The sequence below is a fragment of the Pempheris klunzingeri genome, chromosome 15 (genome assembly GCF_042242105.1).
Source record: "Pempheris klunzingeri isolate RE-2024b chromosome 15, fPemKlu1.hap1, whole genome shotgun sequence".
Lineage (NCBI taxonomy): Eukaryota > Metazoa > Chordata > Actinopteri > Acropomatiformes > Pempheridae > Pempheris > Pempheris klunzingeri.
This window is the reverse complement of record NC_092026.1, coordinates 18437576-18459929: the sequence shown is the minus strand read 5'-3', so window position 1 is coordinate 18459929 and position 22354 is coordinate 18437576. Positions and strand designations below refer to the sequence as shown.

General features: G+C 40.9%; 1 protein-coding gene across 1 annotated transcript; it reads left to right on the top strand.

Moving 5' to 3' along the window:
- Nucleotides 1-523: 523 nt before the first annotated feature.
- Nucleotides 524-21887, top strand: LOC139213983 (cyclin-Y-like). The gene is made up of 11 exons (XM_070844708.1): nucleotides 524-829; nucleotides 14093-14167; nucleotides 15529-15546; nucleotides 15842-15876; nucleotides 16179-16273; nucleotides 16389-16424; nucleotides 16999-17056; nucleotides 17302-17421; nucleotides 18054-18220; nucleotides 18528-18690; nucleotides 19391-21887. Exons 1-11 carry the CDS (start codon nucleotides 676-678, stop codon nucleotides 19505-19507), a joined length of 1038 nt encoding a protein of 345 aa, XP_070700809.1. The 5' UTR covers nucleotides 524-675; the 3' UTR covers nucleotides 19508-21887.
- Nucleotides 21888-22354: the final 467 nt, after the last annotated feature.

Below are 22354 nucleotides of genomic sequence, written 5' to 3'. Positions count from 1 at the left end.
TTAACTCTATTAAAAAGGGTTAGGGTTGACCAGCCACAACCTGACCCTTACTTTGGGCTGATGTAGAGGCCTTGAGAACAGAGGCGCCCTTTAACACAATCAGATGTGATGATAGAGCAGACACACATACATGAACATCCTATATTATCGCCATTAAAAAAAAAAAAAAAAATCAATCAGCCTCATCAGGATCATTAAATCAGCTCCCTCACTCCTCCTCTGCCTCCTCTGCTCCGTCTTTTGTAACCACCCACTTGAACCGGAACCTTTTCTGGGGAATCGCAGCCCTCCCTGTTGGTCTATCGCCCTGACAGCCAGCCACAACTCCGATCCACTCACAACTGTGCGCCCGTGGCCGCTCATCACCTCCGGGACCGCGGTGCGTCCCGTTCAGCGATGCCCGGGATAGCGGCGGCAGGTCGGCCCGTTGCGTACATCGGCTAGTACCGGTGGAAGTGACATTTTCATCCTCTGTGCTGTGACAGCCTCTCTGTGGACGCGGACGACCGATAGGATCCATGGGCGCTGCTGCACGGATGCACCCTACGCGCTCTGGTGATCTACGGTGACCGGCTGGCCCTCGGTTGGGGTTGGTGACCCATCGTTTCAAGCTCCTAAATCGGCGGAAAAGATTGTTCGCACACCCCCTACCTGTGGGGTCGATACAGGGGAAAGATGGGGAGCACGACCTCATGCTGCGTGTCTGCCAGCCCGAAGCTGTGCAGAAATGCCCACTCCAGGCTGGAGTCGTACCACCAGGAGTCGGAGCTGAGCAGAGAGGAGACGGCGTGCAACCTGCAGCACATCAGCGACAGGGAGAACGTCGACGGTAAAAGAAAAAAGAAAAAAAAAAAAAGATCAGTGTTCAGTGACGACAGTGAGAGAGCAAACCTAGAAATAAAGTTAGATTATGGGTATTGATTTGGGAATAGAGTGCTTAAAGAGGCAGTACTGTAGAAACACTGTAGGGATTTTACTTCACATTGATGGAGAGACAATATGAAACAGAAATGTTATAGGGATGTTTGAGATATGGTTTCTAAATGCCAAGTAATGGAACTACCAAGAGAATGAACTACAACACAATTGTGTGAACTGTCTTTAACTCACAAAAACATGAACAGGAATTATGACTATAATACTATTATAAGACCACATTACAAAGAAAACAGCAAAAAAAGTAAACCTAACTTCATACTATTGAATACCAGATACACTGTTAAGCCCTGTGGGTATATTTAAGAAATATATTCTGCATATCATAAGCTGGTGACACTACACAGGTTACTTATTAGTTAAAAAAGAGATCCCAACAAAGTCTGTTTAGCCTTCAAAATAAGATCTTCCCATTTTGTACATTTTTTTTTTAGATTAGCGTGATAACCCTTGACCTCCTGTGTGATCTCAGTAAAAATCTGCGCTGCTCTCGTATATATAACAGAGAAATAGCTGCTGCCTCTGTTTCACGCTCATCTCCCTGTAATATTGAGTGGCAGGCAGAAATGCATTGTATCAGTCATTAGTACAGCCGGGCACATGAGAGAGTCCTGTGTGCTTTTTCACTCCCATGTGTTCTTGCAGAGAGATACGGAGCTGCAGACAACATCCTGTTCACGAGGGCAGACTCCTTTGTGCTGGTCTTTGTTTTCAGCCTGTGCATGAAAGAAACTGCAACTATGGAACGCAGCCCCCTCCATTGACAAATGCTAATATGCATTACAATTGACCCATTCACACTGGAAAGTGTCTACTAAATGGGTTGCCTATTTTCAGTCAGCAGCCAACCATTACATATAAATGGATTTTCTCAGAAACTGTACAAGTACCAGTTTTTTTTTCCATCAGAAAATTGGACTCTTTCACAGGACAGCGTGATTTGAAATGTTGTTTTGCGAAATACAGCATCAGAAAGCCAGCCTTTAGATTACGCCAATAATGAATGGACATATACTGTATTTTGTATTTGTCTTTATCAACGCATTTTGTCTGGAGGGTGTCGGCTGTTAATAACATCTATAGTAGCCTCTAATACATGGCTGGCTCTACGGAGTTGGACGTTATCACACCAGGGATTCAGTGTCAGTATTCACTTTTTAAGGGCCACTAATCAGCGGGTTGCCAAATCAGTTTTAAGACGGGCTGGTGTATAAAAAAGCTGCACCGTAGATAGACTCATAAATACATTTCTTGGGTGAAAAGTAAATCATCTTGTCATCTATCTATTCTGCTGCAGCTGTACGTTATAGCCATAGATAATCAGCTGATGATTGACTAGTGTGCACTATTCCACGTATTTCTGTAAAAAGGCTTCAAACAGCTTGTGCTTGAAACAGAATAGGACGTACAGCATGTCATCTGACTGCATCCAAAGGCAAAAGCGATTATGTCATAGCCTCCTCCTGGCTGCGTCTCCCTGCCTCCCTGATCTCTTTTCAAGAACTTGCACTAATGGCAGTGGGTGAGTGAGGGTGGGGGTTCCTCTTTTGAACAGTGTCTCCTCGGAGGCATGCATGGTGTTGCTCTTGTTATACATCAGTAAAGTGCCTTATGTTTAAAAAAAAAAAAAAAAAAGTGGGAGTGGTTGTTGGACCGTCTTGCAGTTTTTAAAGGTGTAAAAAAGTCTGGCTCAGTCTTAAGAAATTAACTAAAAACGGGTTTCACTTCGTCGTAGGAAGCCTTCCAGGATCTGTCGCCAAAATGAGTGGATCCCTTTGATTGCACTGTCAGCATGCTGGAAGACCTGCTTTTTATTGACCAGTGGTGTCATTTCCTCTTGTAAACTTGAGGAGTATATGCCACTTATGTGCTGTATGCATTTGTGATGGCTACTAAGTGGAGTGCTTTGTATTACTGTAGGTGTTTATATTGTTGTTATGGCTCCAGTATCCCTGGCAGGGCTGTTGTCATATCGTTGGCAACACTGCATAGCAAAGTGGAATTGTTTTTTTGTTCTTTCTAATGAATGTTTTGGATCATTACCCTTAATAGGATGCATGCTTTTTTTTTATTGCTGTAATATGGAGCCAGATGCTCTCCTAGCAGAGTAGAAAAAGTGACGTGAAGAAGATCCAATGACAGACGATTGACAGTCGACCAACGCTTCTTGACAGGGATAAAGACGACTCGTGCTGAGAGGCCGTCTGTCTCGGTGGTGTGGTGATTGAATCCAGAGCGTGTCTAATGTATTGGCTCTATTATGAGTTCACAGATGGTATGATGGAGATTAGTGGGCTTCATTATGATCTGCAGCATCAGAAAAAAAAAAACTCTTCAGCCCCCAAAGAAAAGCCCAGAGAGGCAGCTGTGAGCCTGTGTCAGAGCAGATAGGAGAAGCCACCAGGGACTTATGATAACCAAAAATTAACGCCTCAACTTAGAGGCGTTGCTGCTTTCAAAAACATCATCTGTTCCACAATTATACCTGGAATGGGTTCTCTGCATTCAACCCATTTTGTGGGAGCCAGTTTTGTCCGCAGAGAGGTCGGGAAATGCCTTGGCCAAAGCATAGCGGGAGTAGGTTCCAACATGAACACATTAATTGTTTAAAAGTTTCTGAACAACGGTCAAAACCTAATAATTAATTAATTAATTTAAACGAACATAAAACAGAGCGAGGCTACTGTGGTCGCTTTGCATCTTTATTATGAAATCAAACAGAATAGGTTTGAGAGCAAAACTTTCCAAACTGCAGTCAAAAACTGCCAAGCTGTCACTCAGATCGACTGGCCAATAGGGATTCAACTCAACATCGAGCTAAACTTTCAGATTCAAAACTTTTGGCTTTGCAGACATAGCTTTTGGATTTGCATGAATACATTTCTAATCACTCATTTATTTTACTTGCAATAAAACCATTCTTTGATTGCAGTTTGGAAGGTTTTGCTGTCAAACCTTTGAAGACACAAAAGTAACCTTATACGAAGCAGAAATCTTAATATTTGCCAGGTTGAAACCAGTTGTATTTCCAAACTATCATTAGCTACCTACCAGGAATTTGCTAAAGAACTTGAAAAGTCTGGTCATCTTTCAAAATTAGAGTTTTTCTTTTCACTGAGCAAACTATTACTACTGTTGTTAGTTAATGGAACAATTTGCCAAGATAATAGTGCAACTATGAGTCACCGGCAAACCTAATAAAGAAATTCAATGTATACTTAAAAAAATGTGTTCAATTTGTTATATTTCACTTATTATGATAATTGTCATGAGCACAAAAAGATGTGCAGTACTCAGACTTCCTTGGGTTTGATCAGACTCTTACAAGCTGCCGAGTCGGGAATGATTCTTGTTTGGAGAAGCTGTCATGCATAAAAAAAAACAGCATGAGGTTCAAGGAGTCATTGAAAACCTGGAAAGATTGTAGAGTTTGAAAATATTTTGTTCCTTGTCTGGAAATGTCGCCACAAAGGTGCATTCCAGGAGCTGACTGACCCCAGTGAGTAAATTGTGTGTTAAACTGAATGTTATGTAGAGGGACAAATGTCACTGCACCGTCGTCCTCACACATTCAGGTGGACTAAAACCTCACCGTACTGTAAGTTGACAGATTTTTTTCCTGTTTTGACAGCCGACAGTTGTGTCTCTCTCAGTGTGGGCTGTTATTCCACTTGGAGGATTTTAGTCTTGGAGTGCCAAAATGACCTCAGAGCACCCTCTGTTTTTAAGAACAGATAATCGCTTCAGTACATAACACCATAATTTCACTGACCTGGGGCCTGTCCAGAGCTAAACCACTGGATCAGGTTTCAGTAAAGGGCTTACTTTGGGAGAATGAGGGTTTTTGCTGTTATGCATGGCTCTCATATTTTCATTGAGAGTTGCAGTTCTTCTGGAGAGAGATTTCATCAGCATGTGTAATCGTTCTTCGGAGCTATTGTGGGCTGAGCATTGTGTTTTACATGCCTACATATTTGGTCACAACTCTCATACTGGATATTAGACTAATGCCCCTGCAGCAAATACTGGGGCAGTGTGTTAATAAATGTAAGCTCTGACAGCGTCCCGTCTATGGGAATGCATTCACACGGATTTAGAAAGTTCTAAAATGAGTTTTCCTCTGCAGTCATTTTTGTTTAGTATAAGCACTCACACCACACAGCAACTAAAGTCATTAATGTTTCTTTTGTTTGCCACTAATTCTGATCAAAGTGAGCTTTGCTGAACAGTGGCTCCAACTGAAGAGTTACAAAATAATGGCACATGCAAGAAATATGGTGTATTTAGAAAGTATAGCTCTCTAAAGTTTGCTAATATTGAATTCCAAAGTAAGTTTGCATTTACCGATATTAGCTTTCAGTAGCCACCATAAGCTACTAGTCACAACAGACCCAGTACGGCTAATGCAACAAAACTGTTTTGCAAGGAGTTTTATTATTTATGAATTTATTTCTTTATTGTATTTATATTTATTTGGCAGTAATTGCACAAACAACTGTTTATATTAAGGCTAATTGGTTCAGGATTCATGCACATTTCCACTGTGTGAACACAGAGGGTAAAGAGAGATGAAGCTGTTGGAAACTCTGAAATGTGAATTTAAGTGTTGACAGGGTGACATATATACAGTGGGGCAAAAAAGTATTTAGTCAGCCACCAATTGTGCAAGTTCTCCCACTTAAAAAGATCAGAGGCCTGTAATTTTCATCATAGGTATACCTCAACTATGAGAGACCGAATGAGAAAAAAAAAAAAAAAAAAATCCAGAAAACGAAGCCACTCCTTCGTTGCCCGGGCGGTGTGTTTGGGATCATTGTCATGCTGAAAGACCCAGCCACGTTTCATCTTCAATGCCCTTGCTGATGGAAGGAGGTTTTCACTCAAAATCTCACGATACATGGCCCCATTCATTCTTCCCTTTACACGGATCAGTCGTCCTGGTCCCTTTGCAGAAAAACAGCCCCAAAGCATGATGTTTCCACCCCCATGCTTCACAGTAGGTATGGTGTTCTTTGGATGCAACTCAGCATTCTTTCTCCTCCAAACACGACAAGTTGAGTTTTTACCAAAAAGTTTTATTTTGGTTTCATCTGACCATATGACATTCTCCCAATCCTCTTCTGGATCATCCAAATGCTCTCTAGCAAACTTCAGACGGGCCTGGACGTGTACTGGCTTCAGCAGGGGGACACGTCTGGCACTGCAGGATTTGAGTCCCTGGCGGCGTAGTGTGTTACTGATGGTAGCCTTTGTTACTTTGGTCCCAGCTCTCTGTGGGTCATTCACTAGGTCCCCCCGTGTGGTTCTGGGATTTTTGCTCACCGTTCTTGTGATCATTTTGACCCCACGGGGTGAGATCTTGCGTGGAGCCCCAGATCGAGGGAGATTATCAGTGGTCTTGTATGTCTTCCATCTTATAATAATTGGTCCCACAGTTGATTTCTTCACACCAGCTGCTTACCTATTGCAGATTCAGTCTTCCCAGCCTGGTGCAGGTCTACAATTTTGTTTCTGGTGTCCTTTGACAGCTCTTTGGTCTTGGCCATAGTGGAGTTTGGAGTGTGACTGTTTGAGGTTGTGGACAGGCGTCTTTTATACTGGTAACGAGTTCAAACAGGTGCCATTAATACAGGTAACGAGTGGAGGACAGAGGAGCCTCTTAAAGAAGAAGTTACAGGTCTGTGAGAGCCAGAAATCTTGCTTGTTTGTAGGTGACCAAATACTTATTTTACCGAGGAATTTACCAATTAATTCATTAAAAATCCTACAATGTGATTTCCTGGATTCTTTCCCCCCATTCTGTCTCTCATAGTTGAAGTGTACCTATGATGAAAATTACAGGCCTCTCTCATCTTTTTAAGTGGCTGACTAAATACTTTTTTGCCCCACTGTGTATATATATATATATATATATACGTACGCTGTGGTAGAGGAGAAGTTCTGTATACGGAGAGACGCCAACACAACTGACTACCCACCCAGGAGGTGGAAGATGGATGGAGAGGGATAGACAAAGCTGTCATATGACCTGCCTTTCTTAGACAAAGCCCACTGTGTTTCTCTGTTAAGATGACTGTTGTGTCTGTGAAGCATCATGCATCAGCTGATGCTCTTAGATTTAGGTACGGTGTATGGAGGGCTGGAAGGAAACTGATTTCCCTGCTTTTTTTAATATAGCAGAATCTGGTTGGTTTGGTCAACCATAGTTATTTAGTAATTTGGACTGGATCGAGAGTTATTTGTCAAATTTAAGCTTTTAAACGGGTATAAATTCATCAGCTACAGGCTGTTGTTACCTACAGTCCCTTAAAATGCTCCAACATTTGTTCTAGCTTCATTTTAGCAATGTGTAGTTGCTAAAATGATCTTAATATATCATTGTTTAACTTAAGCCTTTGTTTATGTCACTCTTCGTTGGGTTGAGTGCACTCGAAAAGCCAAACAGTAGTGTGATATCTACAATCTATCTTTGATCTTTGCGTAATAGATGGAGAGTGGTAGGACTGTGCAGCAAACAGCTGAAATGTTAAACTGATAACTTGTAGTTATCCATGTTGTTTTCTCACAACCTCCGCTGGCTGCTTGTACTCTTTAAAAGACCTCCATTGTAAATTATACTAATATAAAGACACTCTGTCCTCAGTGGTCTGTCACTTTTTTCAGGTAATTGCACCTGATCTTGTCTTTACCTTTCACCCCATATTCCTCTATTGCTGTGTCATACATTATCAATCAAATCACATGGGGCTGTGTACTATGTTGGCTGTGACTTGTGATGTCTGAGGTCGACTCTGCTGCAGAAATTGTGGTCAGCTTTTTTCTTCTGATTGCTGTTAAAAGCCTTGAAATTGCTGTGGCCCACGGGCGCAGGACACACAATGGTTTCAGACACACAACAGGCCTCACGTGTAGATTTGACAGACAAGGGGCAGTAGAGGATGCTTTGTCTATTTCAGGCTACGACGCAACAACAGGTTTCAGGCAGTGTCTGCAAACAAAACAGGCAGATGTTAAAAAAAAAACTGGACAGACTGGAAAGCTACAGCAACTAGAGGCAACGTTTATTGACAGTCTGGTAAAGGAGTGAATGGAGGTGAGGGAGGATATGTACTTGCACTGATGTGTAATAGGGAGCAGGTGTGTAGACAGGCGGCTGATCAGGTAATGGGTTAGGGTGGAAAACAACAGGACAACTGGTGGCCAGGTGAGGAATGGCATGGCTTCAAATGACAGGAGAGGTTAGTATTGCACTGGTATTGAAGTGCAGAGGAGTTATGGTCAGATGAAGATACATATGACAGACCTTAAGAGACCTTCAGACTGTTATGGTACGGCCTAACAGAATCATAATATTCAAAATAAACTAGTCGGAGGAGAGAAGATGTTTTCATTACAGACGAAACGCATCCTCACAGTTAACGTGTACACAAACACACACGTAAGACATTTTCATTAGGTGTCTCATTAATGCTACACATTACCCCACCCCCACCTCCATTTAAAAAAAAAAAAAAGAATCAGCCGCTCCTCATCTGCTCAGAGTTGGCACAACAAACAGCATGTTTGGTCCTGCGTGGTTATCCTTTTCATCAAGATCACAGCAAGAGGACTCTGTGAACTATTTGATGTAACGTACATGGCGGAGGACATGGGGGGGGGTGCCATCAGTAAACTGACAATACATCAGAAATACATCAGAAATAGTGACTCATTTCCTCCACTTGTTTTTCTTTTTAACAAGCCATTAAGCACTTTTCAGAGAAACAAAGTGCACAAGGAGATGAAAACAAATGAAGGATTTTAAGATTCTGTTGTCCTCGATTGTTTTTTCTCTTTTCGGAAAACAAATGTATAGTTTTTTCTGAAATATTTGGCCTTGCATTAACTAAAAAACGTATATATAATATATAAATATAAAAAGTGTATATAAATATGAAAGGCTGATCACATTGCTGTTTCCTACACTGTGTTTCTTGGCCATGACAGCTATTTAAAAGTGTTGTCCAGTGGGGATTCAGTAATATAATACAGTTTTGCTGAAGTGGCACAATACTGCCAATACTTTCCACTGTCAAAGCCACATCAAGCCCCATTACTATTTTTATAGCAGCAGCAGCAGCAGCAGCCGGCGTGTTTCACCAGGGGCATATGAGTGGCACAGCTCACTGTGTTGGCAAAGAGGAAGCAGCTCTGTTAAAGGTTAGAGTTGAAACTACAGTGACAAACATCTAAAATCGATGGCCAGAAACCAGAAAACAGAAGCTCATTTCTTTCTTCTCACTTTGTTGATGATGAATAATTCCTTCCAGGATCAGGATATTCAGAGCAGAGGGTCCTTGTTTGATTTATTGACTACTAATGAGAGTGTAATTTACTCCCTGGTCCACACCAATACCACCCAATTATCACTTCAGAAAGGCACATTGGCTTTGAGCTGTAGAGGCAGAAAACACTTAAAAGACAGTCTGATTTACATTAAAAAGGACCAGATCTTACAGGAGAGGGTCAGTTCTGTTGTACAAAACTAATCAAACCAAAACTACTTTCAGGCAGATGCAGTTGAAAATGCGTCATCTGACACGGCCTTATGACCCTCCGCTTTCCTCATAGGGAAGACACTCAAGATTTTACAGTTTGATCATTTATTTTCATGCATTTGGCTGTCACTGAGTATACTGCTTCCTTGATGAATCTCTGAGAAAGCCTGTATTTACTATTAGAACACCACTGGCCAGTGCTCCACTTGGTAAAATGATGACTTTCCCTGTTGGGAGAGTAAATATTACAATTAGAAAGGAGCTATTTTCTACAGGTCTTAAAGGTCTAGTGGGGTCACAGCAATGTAATTCAACCATTACACACCTTTTTGTATAATATTATAAGCAATACATTATATTATATTATATTACATTATACTATATTATATTATATTATATTATATTATTACTGTATATGCAAGGTATCAAGATTATTTATTTTGAATTTACAACACACATTTACAAAATGAAATGCAAGTTGAAGCCCCTTTATTCTATACAAACAACATATAGGGCATTTTTGGAGAATTTGTGTTGGGGAGAAGGTATGAAACGGTAAAAGTAACTTTTGTGGTGATGCTTATGATTGGGATAAAATACCACGTGTGTGTGGTCGTTAACAGCAGTATCGCAGCAGCAGTGGCAGTAAAAGTGATGACAGCAGCAGTAGGTTTACTAGTAAAATAATGGTGGTAGCAGTCACAGTAGTACAAGCGTAGTAGACATGACAACAGTTGTGGTGTGAGTTTAAGTGTGTGTGATCAGTGCTTTCCCAGGGAATATGTGGCCGTGGGCATCTTTGTGCAGGTCAGTTGTGTTTGTTTGAGCTGGGTCTATTATTACTCAGGCTTATGGTCAGTGTGTGTGTGTGTGTGTGTGTGTGTGTGTGTGTGTGTGTGTGTGTGCTTGCGTGTGGTTGTACAGTATGTGTGTGTTGAAACACTATAAGGGGGGTTAGGATAACATCCTGCCGTTGTTTGACAGGTGACATGATGATGAAGCTAGAATAAATGTGCAACACTAACTGAAGGTTTGAACAATGAGGAAAAAAAAGAACTGAAACTGACATTATTAATCTCTCACTGACCTAAATGTATTCAGATTGCAATATTCCCCACACAGATTGTCTGAATTGTTTCCGCTCGACGCCCGTTTAGCATTGCACACATCGATGTGTACCACATTTCAAAGTAATCCAAACGTCTCTCTAAGATGAGACCAGTGAAGATTGACAAGCATGACTGAGCAGTGAACATGTTCATTGACTGCATGGGAGAGAATCAGGGTTCATCCTCACAGACTCCAACAATGACACCGGGATCACATTCATATCGGAGCACGCTGTAGGTGTAATTCAAACTGTTTTCAAAGGCAGAGCTGCTCTAGAGGTGGAAATGATCCCAGTAGGGAGACGCAGATAATTAGAATACAAAAAGTACCATAACTATGTTTTTAATTCAACATTACATTGCTGCATCAATTTTCTTTGATTAATTTTTTGGCTATAATAGCTTTCTTACTCTAGCTTTAAGACAGTGGGGCTAACTAGCTTCATAACTTCCTAATCTGACAATCAGAAAAAAGCGAAACCCTGAAAGACATCTGATGGTCAGACCTGAAGCGAAGGATTTGGGGAAAATGGATAGGACTGATGCGTCCTCAAAACGAAACAGATTGTGTTAACTGATAGCAGCTCCGTGTTGCTGACGCTGCCACATTTAAGGATATGCAGCAGTTTACTCTGAGACACTGACGCAGCAAGATGCTTAAACGAAGCAGACACTGAGTCCAAACCATGTAGAACACTGCAAAGTCTTAACCCTTGTCCATCAGCAGCTCTGTATGCTACCTGCCGTCATGAGCTTGAGCAAAACATGGGTACAAATGTACACCGGGGGGGAAAAAAACGTCATTTGGTTCATGGACAAGAAATATTGTGACAAATTAAAAAGGGAAGAAGTACAACATTAGAAACACTATAGTGCAATTATGGGTTGGGCCATTAAGAGCAGGGTGCGCCTGTTGTTAATGCATAATGTAAGAGCAGTAAGGCAGACAGGCTGATAGGTTAGCCGAGCCTCTCCTGTTTCACTGTGCAGATGCTGACCGCGAGTCTTCGTTAAAGTTTACTTGAGGTGGTGAATATCACATATCAACACTCGACACCAGCTGCTGTGCACTCTGGGATTTCCAGTAGGTAGGCCTAGTAGGTCAGCTCTTGTCAGATTTATTGTGAAATGCCATCATCAGTTGGGTTCATTGCAAATGATTCACATGGCATGCGAGGTAATGCTGGTTTGTTTTGCGTAATACGTTGAACACACCAGCGTAGCGTGTTTAGAGATGCCTCACATGAAAAGTACATCTGAAAACACAATGAATGATATACAGAGAATCAAAATGCTTGCACAACTGTACTTTCAGTGTGATGTTGATCATAATCAAATGTTCCTTTACCAGAGTCTATTCTGCAGTCCTATTAGACCGTGTTTATGTTCACTAGGTGTGGATCATATCACTGGAAAAAAACATCTTTCCAATAATTTGGTTTGTGTTCAAAATCTTTTTTTTTTTTGAAGCTGCAGTGTTTATTGAACCTTCTGACAAATTACAAAAAAAAAAAGTTTAATTAGTTTAATTTGTAACAAAACATATAAAATACAAAAAACACAAACCACACTGATGATGTAGAGGTGTGTGTATCAAATATGATACACTCGCCGTTAAAGGCATAAATCCCTGAATCCGTCTAATATTTTCCTCTGAAGAATGTCACAGTGCATATATGGCAGTGTGTACATAAAAATAAGAGATACTGCATTGTGTTAACAGCAGAGACGCACAGGACCGGTGATCTCACACACACTGAACTACAGCTCGGTCACTGTTTAACTGCTAATACGTGAAGGTGTTGAAATCGTCCGGACGCAGTGATACTCCTGATTACTGTTGCGTAAGGTGCTAAACCGACACAAGTCTAATCCAAGCTCAGGGGGCTGCACATTGAGCCAGAACTAATCAGATGTGTTTCTGAGGATATCCAAAGGGCTAACTGTGTTCAGGTTCTGGCCAGCCAGAGGAGGGTCTGCTGCTGAGAGGCATTTGTGGTGAGATGAGTTTAGCAAGTACTCCAAAATCTATCAGAATGCTCTCTTGACTCCGTTTTTCAGTGGGAATAGATTGCACAGATGTTTCAGCTTTGTCTTAAAATGTCTTTGTCTTCAAATTATGAACCGGTGTGCACACTCGCACCCATTAAATCCATCTGTGCAGGTGTTCATCCATCACTCTATCTGGTCCTCTGAAGGTCCTCTGATCAGGGTTTGTTGTTAGTTCCTTGATCCAGGTTTAACTAAAGGAGACAGTGCTTTTGAGGTTGTGCCTCCTAAACTATGGAACTGTCTATTTTTGGATTTAGATCTGTGGACACTTTCAGCAAAAGCAGCTGTCTTGTTTTTTGGTGTCATTGTGCCCAATGTCTGTATGTATATTTACCTTGTGAAGCACTTTATGACATCTCTGCTTTTGAAAAGCTCTATATAACTAAATTCACTTACTAACTTTCTTACTTTTGGAAATGTTGTCATGACTGAAAGGGGTGTTTGCGAGCCCTGGAGGTCATGAAACATGTCGTTGCTATGCAGAGCCGTGAGAAGATTCAGCTGAACAGATCTCGCAGGGCCTTCTGCTGGTTAGACAGAGAAGCCTGTTTGGACAGGATTGTTAGCACACTTCTGTTAGCTAACAGCAGTGGTATTCTTATTTTTTTGAATTCCCCCACAGTCAGTTGTCCCACAGCAGCTGCTGTTCCTGAGACAGATGATCGGCCGCTCTGCGCTGTAATCAAATAGCCTGGATCTTAATCTTGGTCTGTTACAGTCATATCGTAGGAGTCAGAACGTTTGGCAGCGCAGCCTGCATGCCGGGCATTTTTAGATGCTGATTTCACTAAAAGCATCCACTTCGACAGTATCTCACTTGATGGAGGGCGCTTCTTCAGCGAGATGTTGGTGGAAAAAATTGTCTCAGTGTAATGTCACACACTGTAGCATGTTTTGTGGAAAAAGATGTGCTTGTGTGGAAAAAACAGGCCTCTCAATGAGAAGAGAAAGTAGCCTCTTCAGTTTCCTTTCTTGTCAAAGTAGCTACTGTTGTGTTACACGGAAACAAGGCAACAAAACATTCTGGATTGTATAATGAGGGCACATATTTTGAGTGCTTCCCTGTTTTAGAAGATGTGCACACACAGACGCAGTCAGTCAGTCAGTGGCTCGCACCCTCGGGCTGTGATGCAGACCAGATTTGCTTTTGGTTGTGACCATGAATCATGCCTGCGTGTGTTGCGGAACAATGAATGAGCACAGAGGGACACACATGGAACAATAGTCTTGACAGAGAAAGCTTTTGATTTTACAGTAATCAAATCAAAAACAAAGCAATCATCATTTCTGAATCATTTATGTTATCAGCTTTCTTAACTGAACTTAACTGGGTCACTTGGTCTGAGGATGAAGCAGTAAAAATGTGCGTTACTGCCCTTTGATACGGATTATTAGTGGTGTGTTTCTGATCATTGCTGCCTTTTTCCAATGTGACGCATTCGCTTTCTGTTTTGACAGAGTTGAACATGGAGTGCAATCCGTCGGACCATCCGCGGGCCAGCACCATATTCCTCAGCAAATCCCAGAATGATGGTGAGTAGCCCTGTTTCATAGGATTTTTGACAAATTTATCCTTTTAAAAATTGTGTTAGTCTCTATGAGTTTGCCTTACATGCACGGATCACACAGAACACGCCATGAAAATGCAATCAAGATAATGAGGCTCTGGAAAAAAAAGACTCTCTCTGTAGGAACTCTGATCCCACAGCAGTTTCTTTGTGGATGGCAAATGCTAATTTATACCTTTGCCCAGAGGCATCTGACTGAGAGCCTCAGCATCCTGTGAGGGGTGACTGTGACACTGCGAGTTTCTTAGAGCCATAAACACCACAGCATGAGATAATGGCTGTTTAGAGGCCCGGAGAGCAAACAGCAGGACACTGCAGGCTTTGTGATGTTGAATAGATGAGAACTGCATCTGATTAGTGCTTTTTTTTCTGTTAAATTTAATCCTTAGCATCATACAGATATTAGATACTGTGCTGCATCATGTTTGGTATTGAATCGTTTTCTACATGGATTTGTTTTGTTCGTCCAGAGAATTCTTTACGTGCCATGTGATGAATATTCGTCCAGCTGCAAACAAGCAAAGCAGGAATCGAATGATTTCTCATAAGGGAGGGATTATGACTCGTTAAATTTTCTGTTAGATGAAAAGTAATCGTGTTGTTGCTTGTCATTTGCAATTTTATGGTCTCGTCTTGGGGAAAAAGTTACATGTTCGTGATCCGCCCTCTTTCTTTCTTTCTTTCTTATGGCTTTAAACCGTAAAGCTGACGTTATTGTGGTCTTTTTAATTTTTATTTCTACCAACAAATCCCCTGAAGAGACCAATCCAGCAGTGAAGTAATCCTACTAGCAACTGTTGTCTGTGTGGTCTTTGTGCCACTGAGCTCCATTGTGGTTCAAAAACAGTTCAAAAGTGCGCACACATTTTCTCACAATATAAAGTACATGGAGCTGTATCTCTTCTTCAAATTGTTTTATTTGGGTGAAAAAAGTCAGAAAAAAAATGAACATATTTTTGTGTAGCAAAATGTTTTTGTCTCATCTCCTCTCTTGGTATTTTCTCTTGACCCCTCAGATGTATCTTGTGACCCCCTTGGGGGCCCTAAACTTCAGCTTAAGAGCTGCTGTGTTGCTTTATTACACAAACAAGGGGGCAGACGCAAAAATACGACCATGCCGGAATATGTAACAAGTCACCAGAATGGTGTGGACATTGATGTGCTTGTTCTCGTGATTAAAATTGTAGGATTTTGAATGTTATATGTGCGACCATAGGCTGTTATCTACTGCATATGTAACAGAACATTTCAGAAGTATTCACTTTATAAGAATCAGTGACTCTGCAGCAAATGGAATAAGGTTTTTGGCTCCTCTCTCTTTTTCAGAAATGCCCTGCAGGAATGGTGAGTAGCTCTGAGTGTGACTTTGTCTCCCTCTAGTGGTGCAACAGCACATTATCTTCCAATTATTGAAGCATGAATATTTCTGCTTTGTAACTCTTGTAACTCATGACTGTGACCTTTCAGCACCTACTACTAACAGTCTCTGTTCTGTCTTGCAGTTAACATAGTGCAGTGTGTTATCTCCTTGCTGCGTTTTGCTTCATGTGACAACGGCGTGTGTTACTGGTTGATAACTGTTGTCATTGTCAGTGCAGAGAAATGAAATTTAACAACAAACCTGTCTTTCTCTGTGTAGTGCGAGAAAAACGAAAAAGCCTCTTCATCAGTAATGTAAGTGTGCAACTGTTTCTGTTCTCCACAAATCTAAACCGTGTTATTTTGCAGTCTTGTTCATGTAAAAATAAAAAAAAGCCCATTAAACTTCAAATTCACTAGTGATTTGTTGGCCTTTGTGTTATTTTGAAAGGACTAAATGTTGCAAACAAAGGAAGCAGAATAACCGTCACTTTCTTAAGTTGCATGTTGCCGATTCTCATTCCCTTTGAGCATGCTGCCCTGGCGTGCTTTATGTGGGTCACATGTTCGCTCTAATAACAGTCACTGTGCATGTATGTGTGCGCTTGTGTTTGTAGCACGGGACGTCGAGGAGGAAATACAGCTCCTGCTCCACCATCTTCCTAGACGACAACACAGTCAGCCAGCCCAACCTCAAATACACCATCAAATGGTAAAACGTGATGAAAACTATCTTATAGGGAGATATATTATATTATATTTACTGTATGTTATTATAATCTTATATTTGAACATATTAACACGTGTTTTATTTTTTCTCTTTACAGTGTAGCACTGGCAATTTACTACCATATAAAAAACAGGTGGGAATTCATTGTCATTTTCAATACTTACAGTGCAAATAGTAGTCCCCGTAAATCCCAAAAAGTAAATGCATACACTGATGTACTGAGGGACGTTGGCTAAAGTAGCTGTACATGTTATGAAAGGGAACAAAGGGACTTCATCATGGTGTATGCACAGTATATTTATAGTCTTAGTTGTGCATTTTTTAAAAAGATATAACAATAAAGAAACACAACGTGTGGTGTTTTTATGTGCACGATATGTCGCCTTGGATGCACAACCAAAAACCAAAGCACAAGATTGGAACATAGATGCTGAAAAATCTAAATCTGTATAATTGTGTTTATATTACTACTAGAGAAACTAGAGAAGATTATAAATGATATTAATTTGGCTAATAAAGCAACAGCAGCGATACTTATCAGCTGTAATCATTTGTCGTCATCAGCCTACGAGAATATTTTTCACATTTTATTGCAACTAAAGGGACCCAATTCAACAAATATAACAACGTTACATTTATTATGCTTTATTGAAATTGTAATCATTTAATGAAATCAACCATGCAACTGCTTTTTTTTCTCATGCTAGGGACACAGATGGAGGAATGCTGCTGGATATATTTGATGAAAAACTTCATCCTCTTTCAGTAAGACATATAATATAATATATAATAATGTTTTTTGGGGTTTATTTTGCACATCTGTTAACTTTTTTTCTCCATATTGGGTCCAGATGTTGTTTTTGTTGTTGTAATGAATCAGAGTAGTCATTGTGCTCCTACATCTCCTCGCTCATGCCCTTTTCCTACCTGCTCCCTTCCTTCCTTCTTGACACCCACACCCTCCCCGTCCTTTTGTCGCCTCTTCCATCCCACCTCCACCCTTCTTCCAGAAATCCGAGGTGCCATGGGACTACGACCAGCATGACCCCGAGCAGAAGCAGATCTACCGGTTTGTTAGGACGTTGTTCAGCGCCGCTCAGCTCACATCTGAGTGCGCCATCGTCACACTGGTAAGATTTTCTTAACCTCTGCCATCTTTCACTTAGTTTTTGTGAACTATACCATAGAATACTCATAACCTAATGTACATCCGGGGTGCCTTGTCTTTTGGAGGAAAATAAAAACCAAAGAAACAAATAAACAAACAAGAAAACGTTTTGCCAAGTTTCTTCCCACAGCTTTCCCACAGAGGTAAGGTGCAACCTGCCTGGAATTGTGCCCTCACACACACACACACACACACACACACACACACACACACACACACACACACACACACACACACACACACACACACACACACACACACACACACACAGAGTTTCTGTTTGGGCCTCGGGGGATGTTGCACCCTGATATGTTGAGACAAGCCAGGGATGTGTGTAAATTGGTGATCGAGAGTGTGCATCCAAAATACCACGTCGTCCATGCTTCTCAGAGCCCAGTGATGAATGTAGGATGTCATGCAGGAGAGAATACAAGTACACCTCCTGACACCAACGAGCGTAGCATGAAAATACACGAGTAAGACGGATTAGATCAAGGTTCTAGACTCACTATTGTGTTCTCCATAGCTTTTGAACATGTTTTTTGTCATTTGAAATCATTCCCTACTGCCTCCCTGTGCTGTTGTGTTGTGCAGGTCTACCTGGAGAGGCTCCTCACCTATGCAGAGATCGACATCGGTCCGGGTAACTGGAAGAGGATCGTTCTGGGTGCTATCCTGCTGGCCTCAAAGGTCTGGGATGACCAGGCCGTGTGGAACGTTGACTACTGCCAGATCCTCAAGGACATCACTGTGGAGGACATGTGAGTGCAGTCCGCCTTGAGAAATGGGAGTGATTTGATGTTTAGTTTAAAAAATTAAGACGCGTGTCTGGGTTTGGGATTAGCTCGGGACGGGAACAAAAAGGGCGATTAAGATCCCTCCAAGTTGTTTGCTGGTTGATTTGACCTTACTTAAAAAAATCCCATCATCATCACAGGGACAGACAACTAAAATCAATAGATTTTGACCAGCAAGTCACCAGTATTAAAACAAGTGTGAAGGAAATGAAAATCACTCAGACAGCAGCTGAATCAGGCGATAACCCTTCTGCTCTTTCCTCTCCAACAGGAATGAGTTGGAACGCCAGTTTCTAGAGCTGTTACAGTTCAACATCAACGTGCCGTCCAGTGTCTACGCCAAGTATTACTTTGACCTGCGATCGCTTTCAGAGTCCAACAACCTCAGCTTCCCCCTGGAGCCACTCAGCAGAGACAAGGCCCAAAAACTAGAGGTGAGATGCTTCTATCCAGCTGCCTCTCAACACAATATTTTCACATAAATAGAGACAACAAATATACATATACACTTATGGATGCTATAATATGCAGTATTTGTGTCACCTTCTGATAAAAAAGCTAAGAAAAAGGCACATCATATCAAATACATATCCGCCAATGTTCTGACACTTAAACATACATGCACTCCCTGATGCACATGCATACTTACATACATACGTTACACTTTTACATTGCACAGCATCAGATATGCAAATAATGGCCAAAAAAGAGTCACCAACTTTATTCTGCATTAAGTGACAGATACAACTACCAACTCACTTTTCTTGCATCTTGAGTTGTTTGATAACTGTCCCACTCATTGAACACATCTATACTCTTACTCCGTCTTTTTTTACAGTCTAAAGCGGAAATAAATAACTTTAAAACATTTGAAACGTGCCATTCGAAAATTTTTAAAGATGCTATATTTCCATAAAATTCTACAAATAGTGGCTTTACCTATCAAATCCTAGATTCATCGCAAGGCAAACATGCTTTATGCAAATAGACTCTGAAAGGCAGTTTGTCCGAGAAAAATATCTCTTGAAAAAGCGCAAGTCCTTTCATGACTGCGCATCACAGAAAAACACTGTGGATACGGAAAGTCAAATTTTGGCTCCGTCTTAAAAAACCCTGTCCATGTCCTCTCTTCAGGCTATTTCCAGACTATGTGATGACAAGTACAAGGACGTACGGAGAGCTGCGAGGAAGCGCTCAGCCAGCATGGACAATCTGTGTGGGATCAGATGGGTTCCTGCAATTCTCTCCTAACCACTATTGAGTCTGCCATATACTGAACACTAGCATCAGGCTACAAACAGTATCACGATGACACTAAAAACACACATTAGTGGAAACAGACCAACGTGGTTCAGTTCAAAAACTGCAGTTTGGATATCCAGATAATAAATACCCAGACGTGGAACTCGGTGGTACAGTGACTGAAACCTGAAATCAGCCTCCGGAGCTCACACCTTTTTAAACCAGAGGGGAGAAAGTGAAACCACGTCCAGAGAGGTTTCTAACTTAACCTGATGCCTTCACAGTGCCTCAACTCTTCCGCTCATGGAAGGGAGAAGGAAGCACCTCGTTGTTATCTCATCTGTTCAGAAAAGTCTTAGCTTTGGACCAACAAGGAAAGTCCTGGACAACACAGCCTTGTAAAAACCTCCAAGGACACGACATTGCGAACCTGTCTTAATGTATTGGCACTCTGTTACGTTTTCTGTGTCTGACCTAATTTGAAATATTTGACACACCCTGCCTTTGAGATGGCCCTGCAGCTTCACAATGAAGCATATTATTTATTTTATTTGATGATGTGAACTTATGTGAGCGGTTGTGGCTACCTGAACCCATAATACCTGCAGAGTTTGAAAAAACAATAGTGTAGCACTTGAGTTTCTACTGATTATTCATTCCCTTTGACAGACCTTAGAATAATAAAAATGTTAGCAAGTTTTCTCCTTTGGAAATCTTTACGTTCAAGGTTTACAGTATTTCTAGTGAACCTCTCGATACTCAGGTAGTCTGTTTAATCTTTGGATTTATTGTTCCTCCCTATATAGATACACAGAGTTGAAACACAAATTATGACAAGTGACAAATTGCAGACGGATGGAGCCAGACTGAATTAGAATATGGAACATTTCCACATATATCACAGGAACGTTCCTGTTTTGGGGATATAATCGTAGACATAACCACACCACATCTTTTTCAGACTGTCCAGCGTGGAACATGGACCAGGTCACGTTTTCCAGAGTCAGTATTCATCAGATTTTTATCACACCTTAACCTGACCTCTTGAAGATGTTACAGCACTTCAATAAACAGAATTTCTTCAGTAGCCAAATTCAAATTTTAGAAGCCTCAGAAATAGCTTTGAGTAGAATAAACACACCTCTCTGCTCTCTGCTGACATCTAGTGGATGTTTGAGCATTGCAGAAAACTATCATGTCAGGGTGTGGTGATTTAAAGGGTCAGTTCAGCCAAATTCCAGACTTATAATGGAGTATATTGACATGAAGATTTCAGCTCTAATCCAACCCGTTGGAAGTTTATGGAATTTTGTTATTGCTCCTCATATAATTGAACAATTACAATAAAAAATAGCCGCATCATTCCTTTTCCGAAACCAATGGAACTAAGTTCCAATGAAAACCGTTCACAGTGGGAGTTGTTTTGACACTGATAAATTAATAAAGCACAAGGCAAAGGTAAGACATATATAGCACTAAAATATACTGTAAAACTCAACCTCAAACCAACAGAATAATCACATCCAACCGCTGGGTATTCTGGTCTGGCAGGACGTGAAGTGCGGTGTCAGTAGATGGTGTGAAGAGGCCACTCTGCACTGCTTTGTTTCTATGTATCCAGTATTATAGAGTTAGATTACGTTACATCTGCAGTACATTTGGAAAGTCATAAATAAATAAACAACCCCAGTCTCATGAGCCCCAATGCCTCAATGCCTACAGTCCAGGTTTGACTGATTCAGTAATTCAACTTGCAATGAAGGAATACAGTCCTCAGTGGGTTAAGGGTTTTCTACAGCTTATTGTAAAAAAAAAAAAAAAAAAGATTTAAAAACCCAGTAAAGAAAAGTGCATTGAAATTGACACCTGAGTGTCCTGTGAACAGATCAGAACAGAACATTACTTGGTCAGCTGTTCTCTGGACCGGACACAACTCTCTTCTCTCTTTGTGACGGAAACACACCGATGTGTCCCGTCAATCTATCCTTAAGAAAAGGTGTCCATAGAAAACATTACCGGCTGTGGTGCTGGGCCACATAGCCATTAAAATCAACAATCACACAGAACATACGGAAATCAGACAAAAAGAATTTTTCTTTACACTTTTCAATTTGACATTAATTCTATCAAGATAAACCCACGACTGCTGAGCGAAGTCCTTAAAAGCGTCGAAACTGCTGACTAATTGTTTCTTTTGTATTTGTGTTGTACGTTTTAATTTCAGTCTAACGGCTACTGGCAAACAACTGATCAGGTTTTCATGTTTCTTTTTTTTTTTTCTCATTCGTATAAAAACTAAAGCACTAAGATAAAATTATTTTGCAAATTAACTTTGTACAATGTATAAAGAGTTAAAAAAAAAACCGAGACAGGTTCATTGTGAATTATTTAAGGATGAGTTGATTTGTGTTTTTAATAAAAGAAAATCCCCTTGTCTTATAATTCTGTGTTTTGAGTGATTTTCAGATTTTATACATTATAAATATATTCAGCTTTGTTTGTTATTAAAATCAATCTGCCATTGAGTTTTAAAGTCCACCAAAATAATAATGATCAATTTGATTATTACTTTAATGTGAGTTAAATGCCGTTTATCTGACTCAAGTTTATCATTGTCTATTACAAGCTCGCCCTGCGTGTGTGTCACTGTCAGCTTCCAGTAAAGTTGACTGGTACCTCGACATCCCAACAATGCTTTGATGGCAGCCTGGTAAGAATAGCTCTCTTCACAGGTCCCGGCCCTCGCAGACAAGAGTGCGAAGCAGTAAGAAAGCATTAGAGGTTACTGTATTCAGTGGCAAGCTGTGAGGGTCAGCTCTGTAGTTGTGGAGCAGCGTTGAAGGGGACAGCGACTCG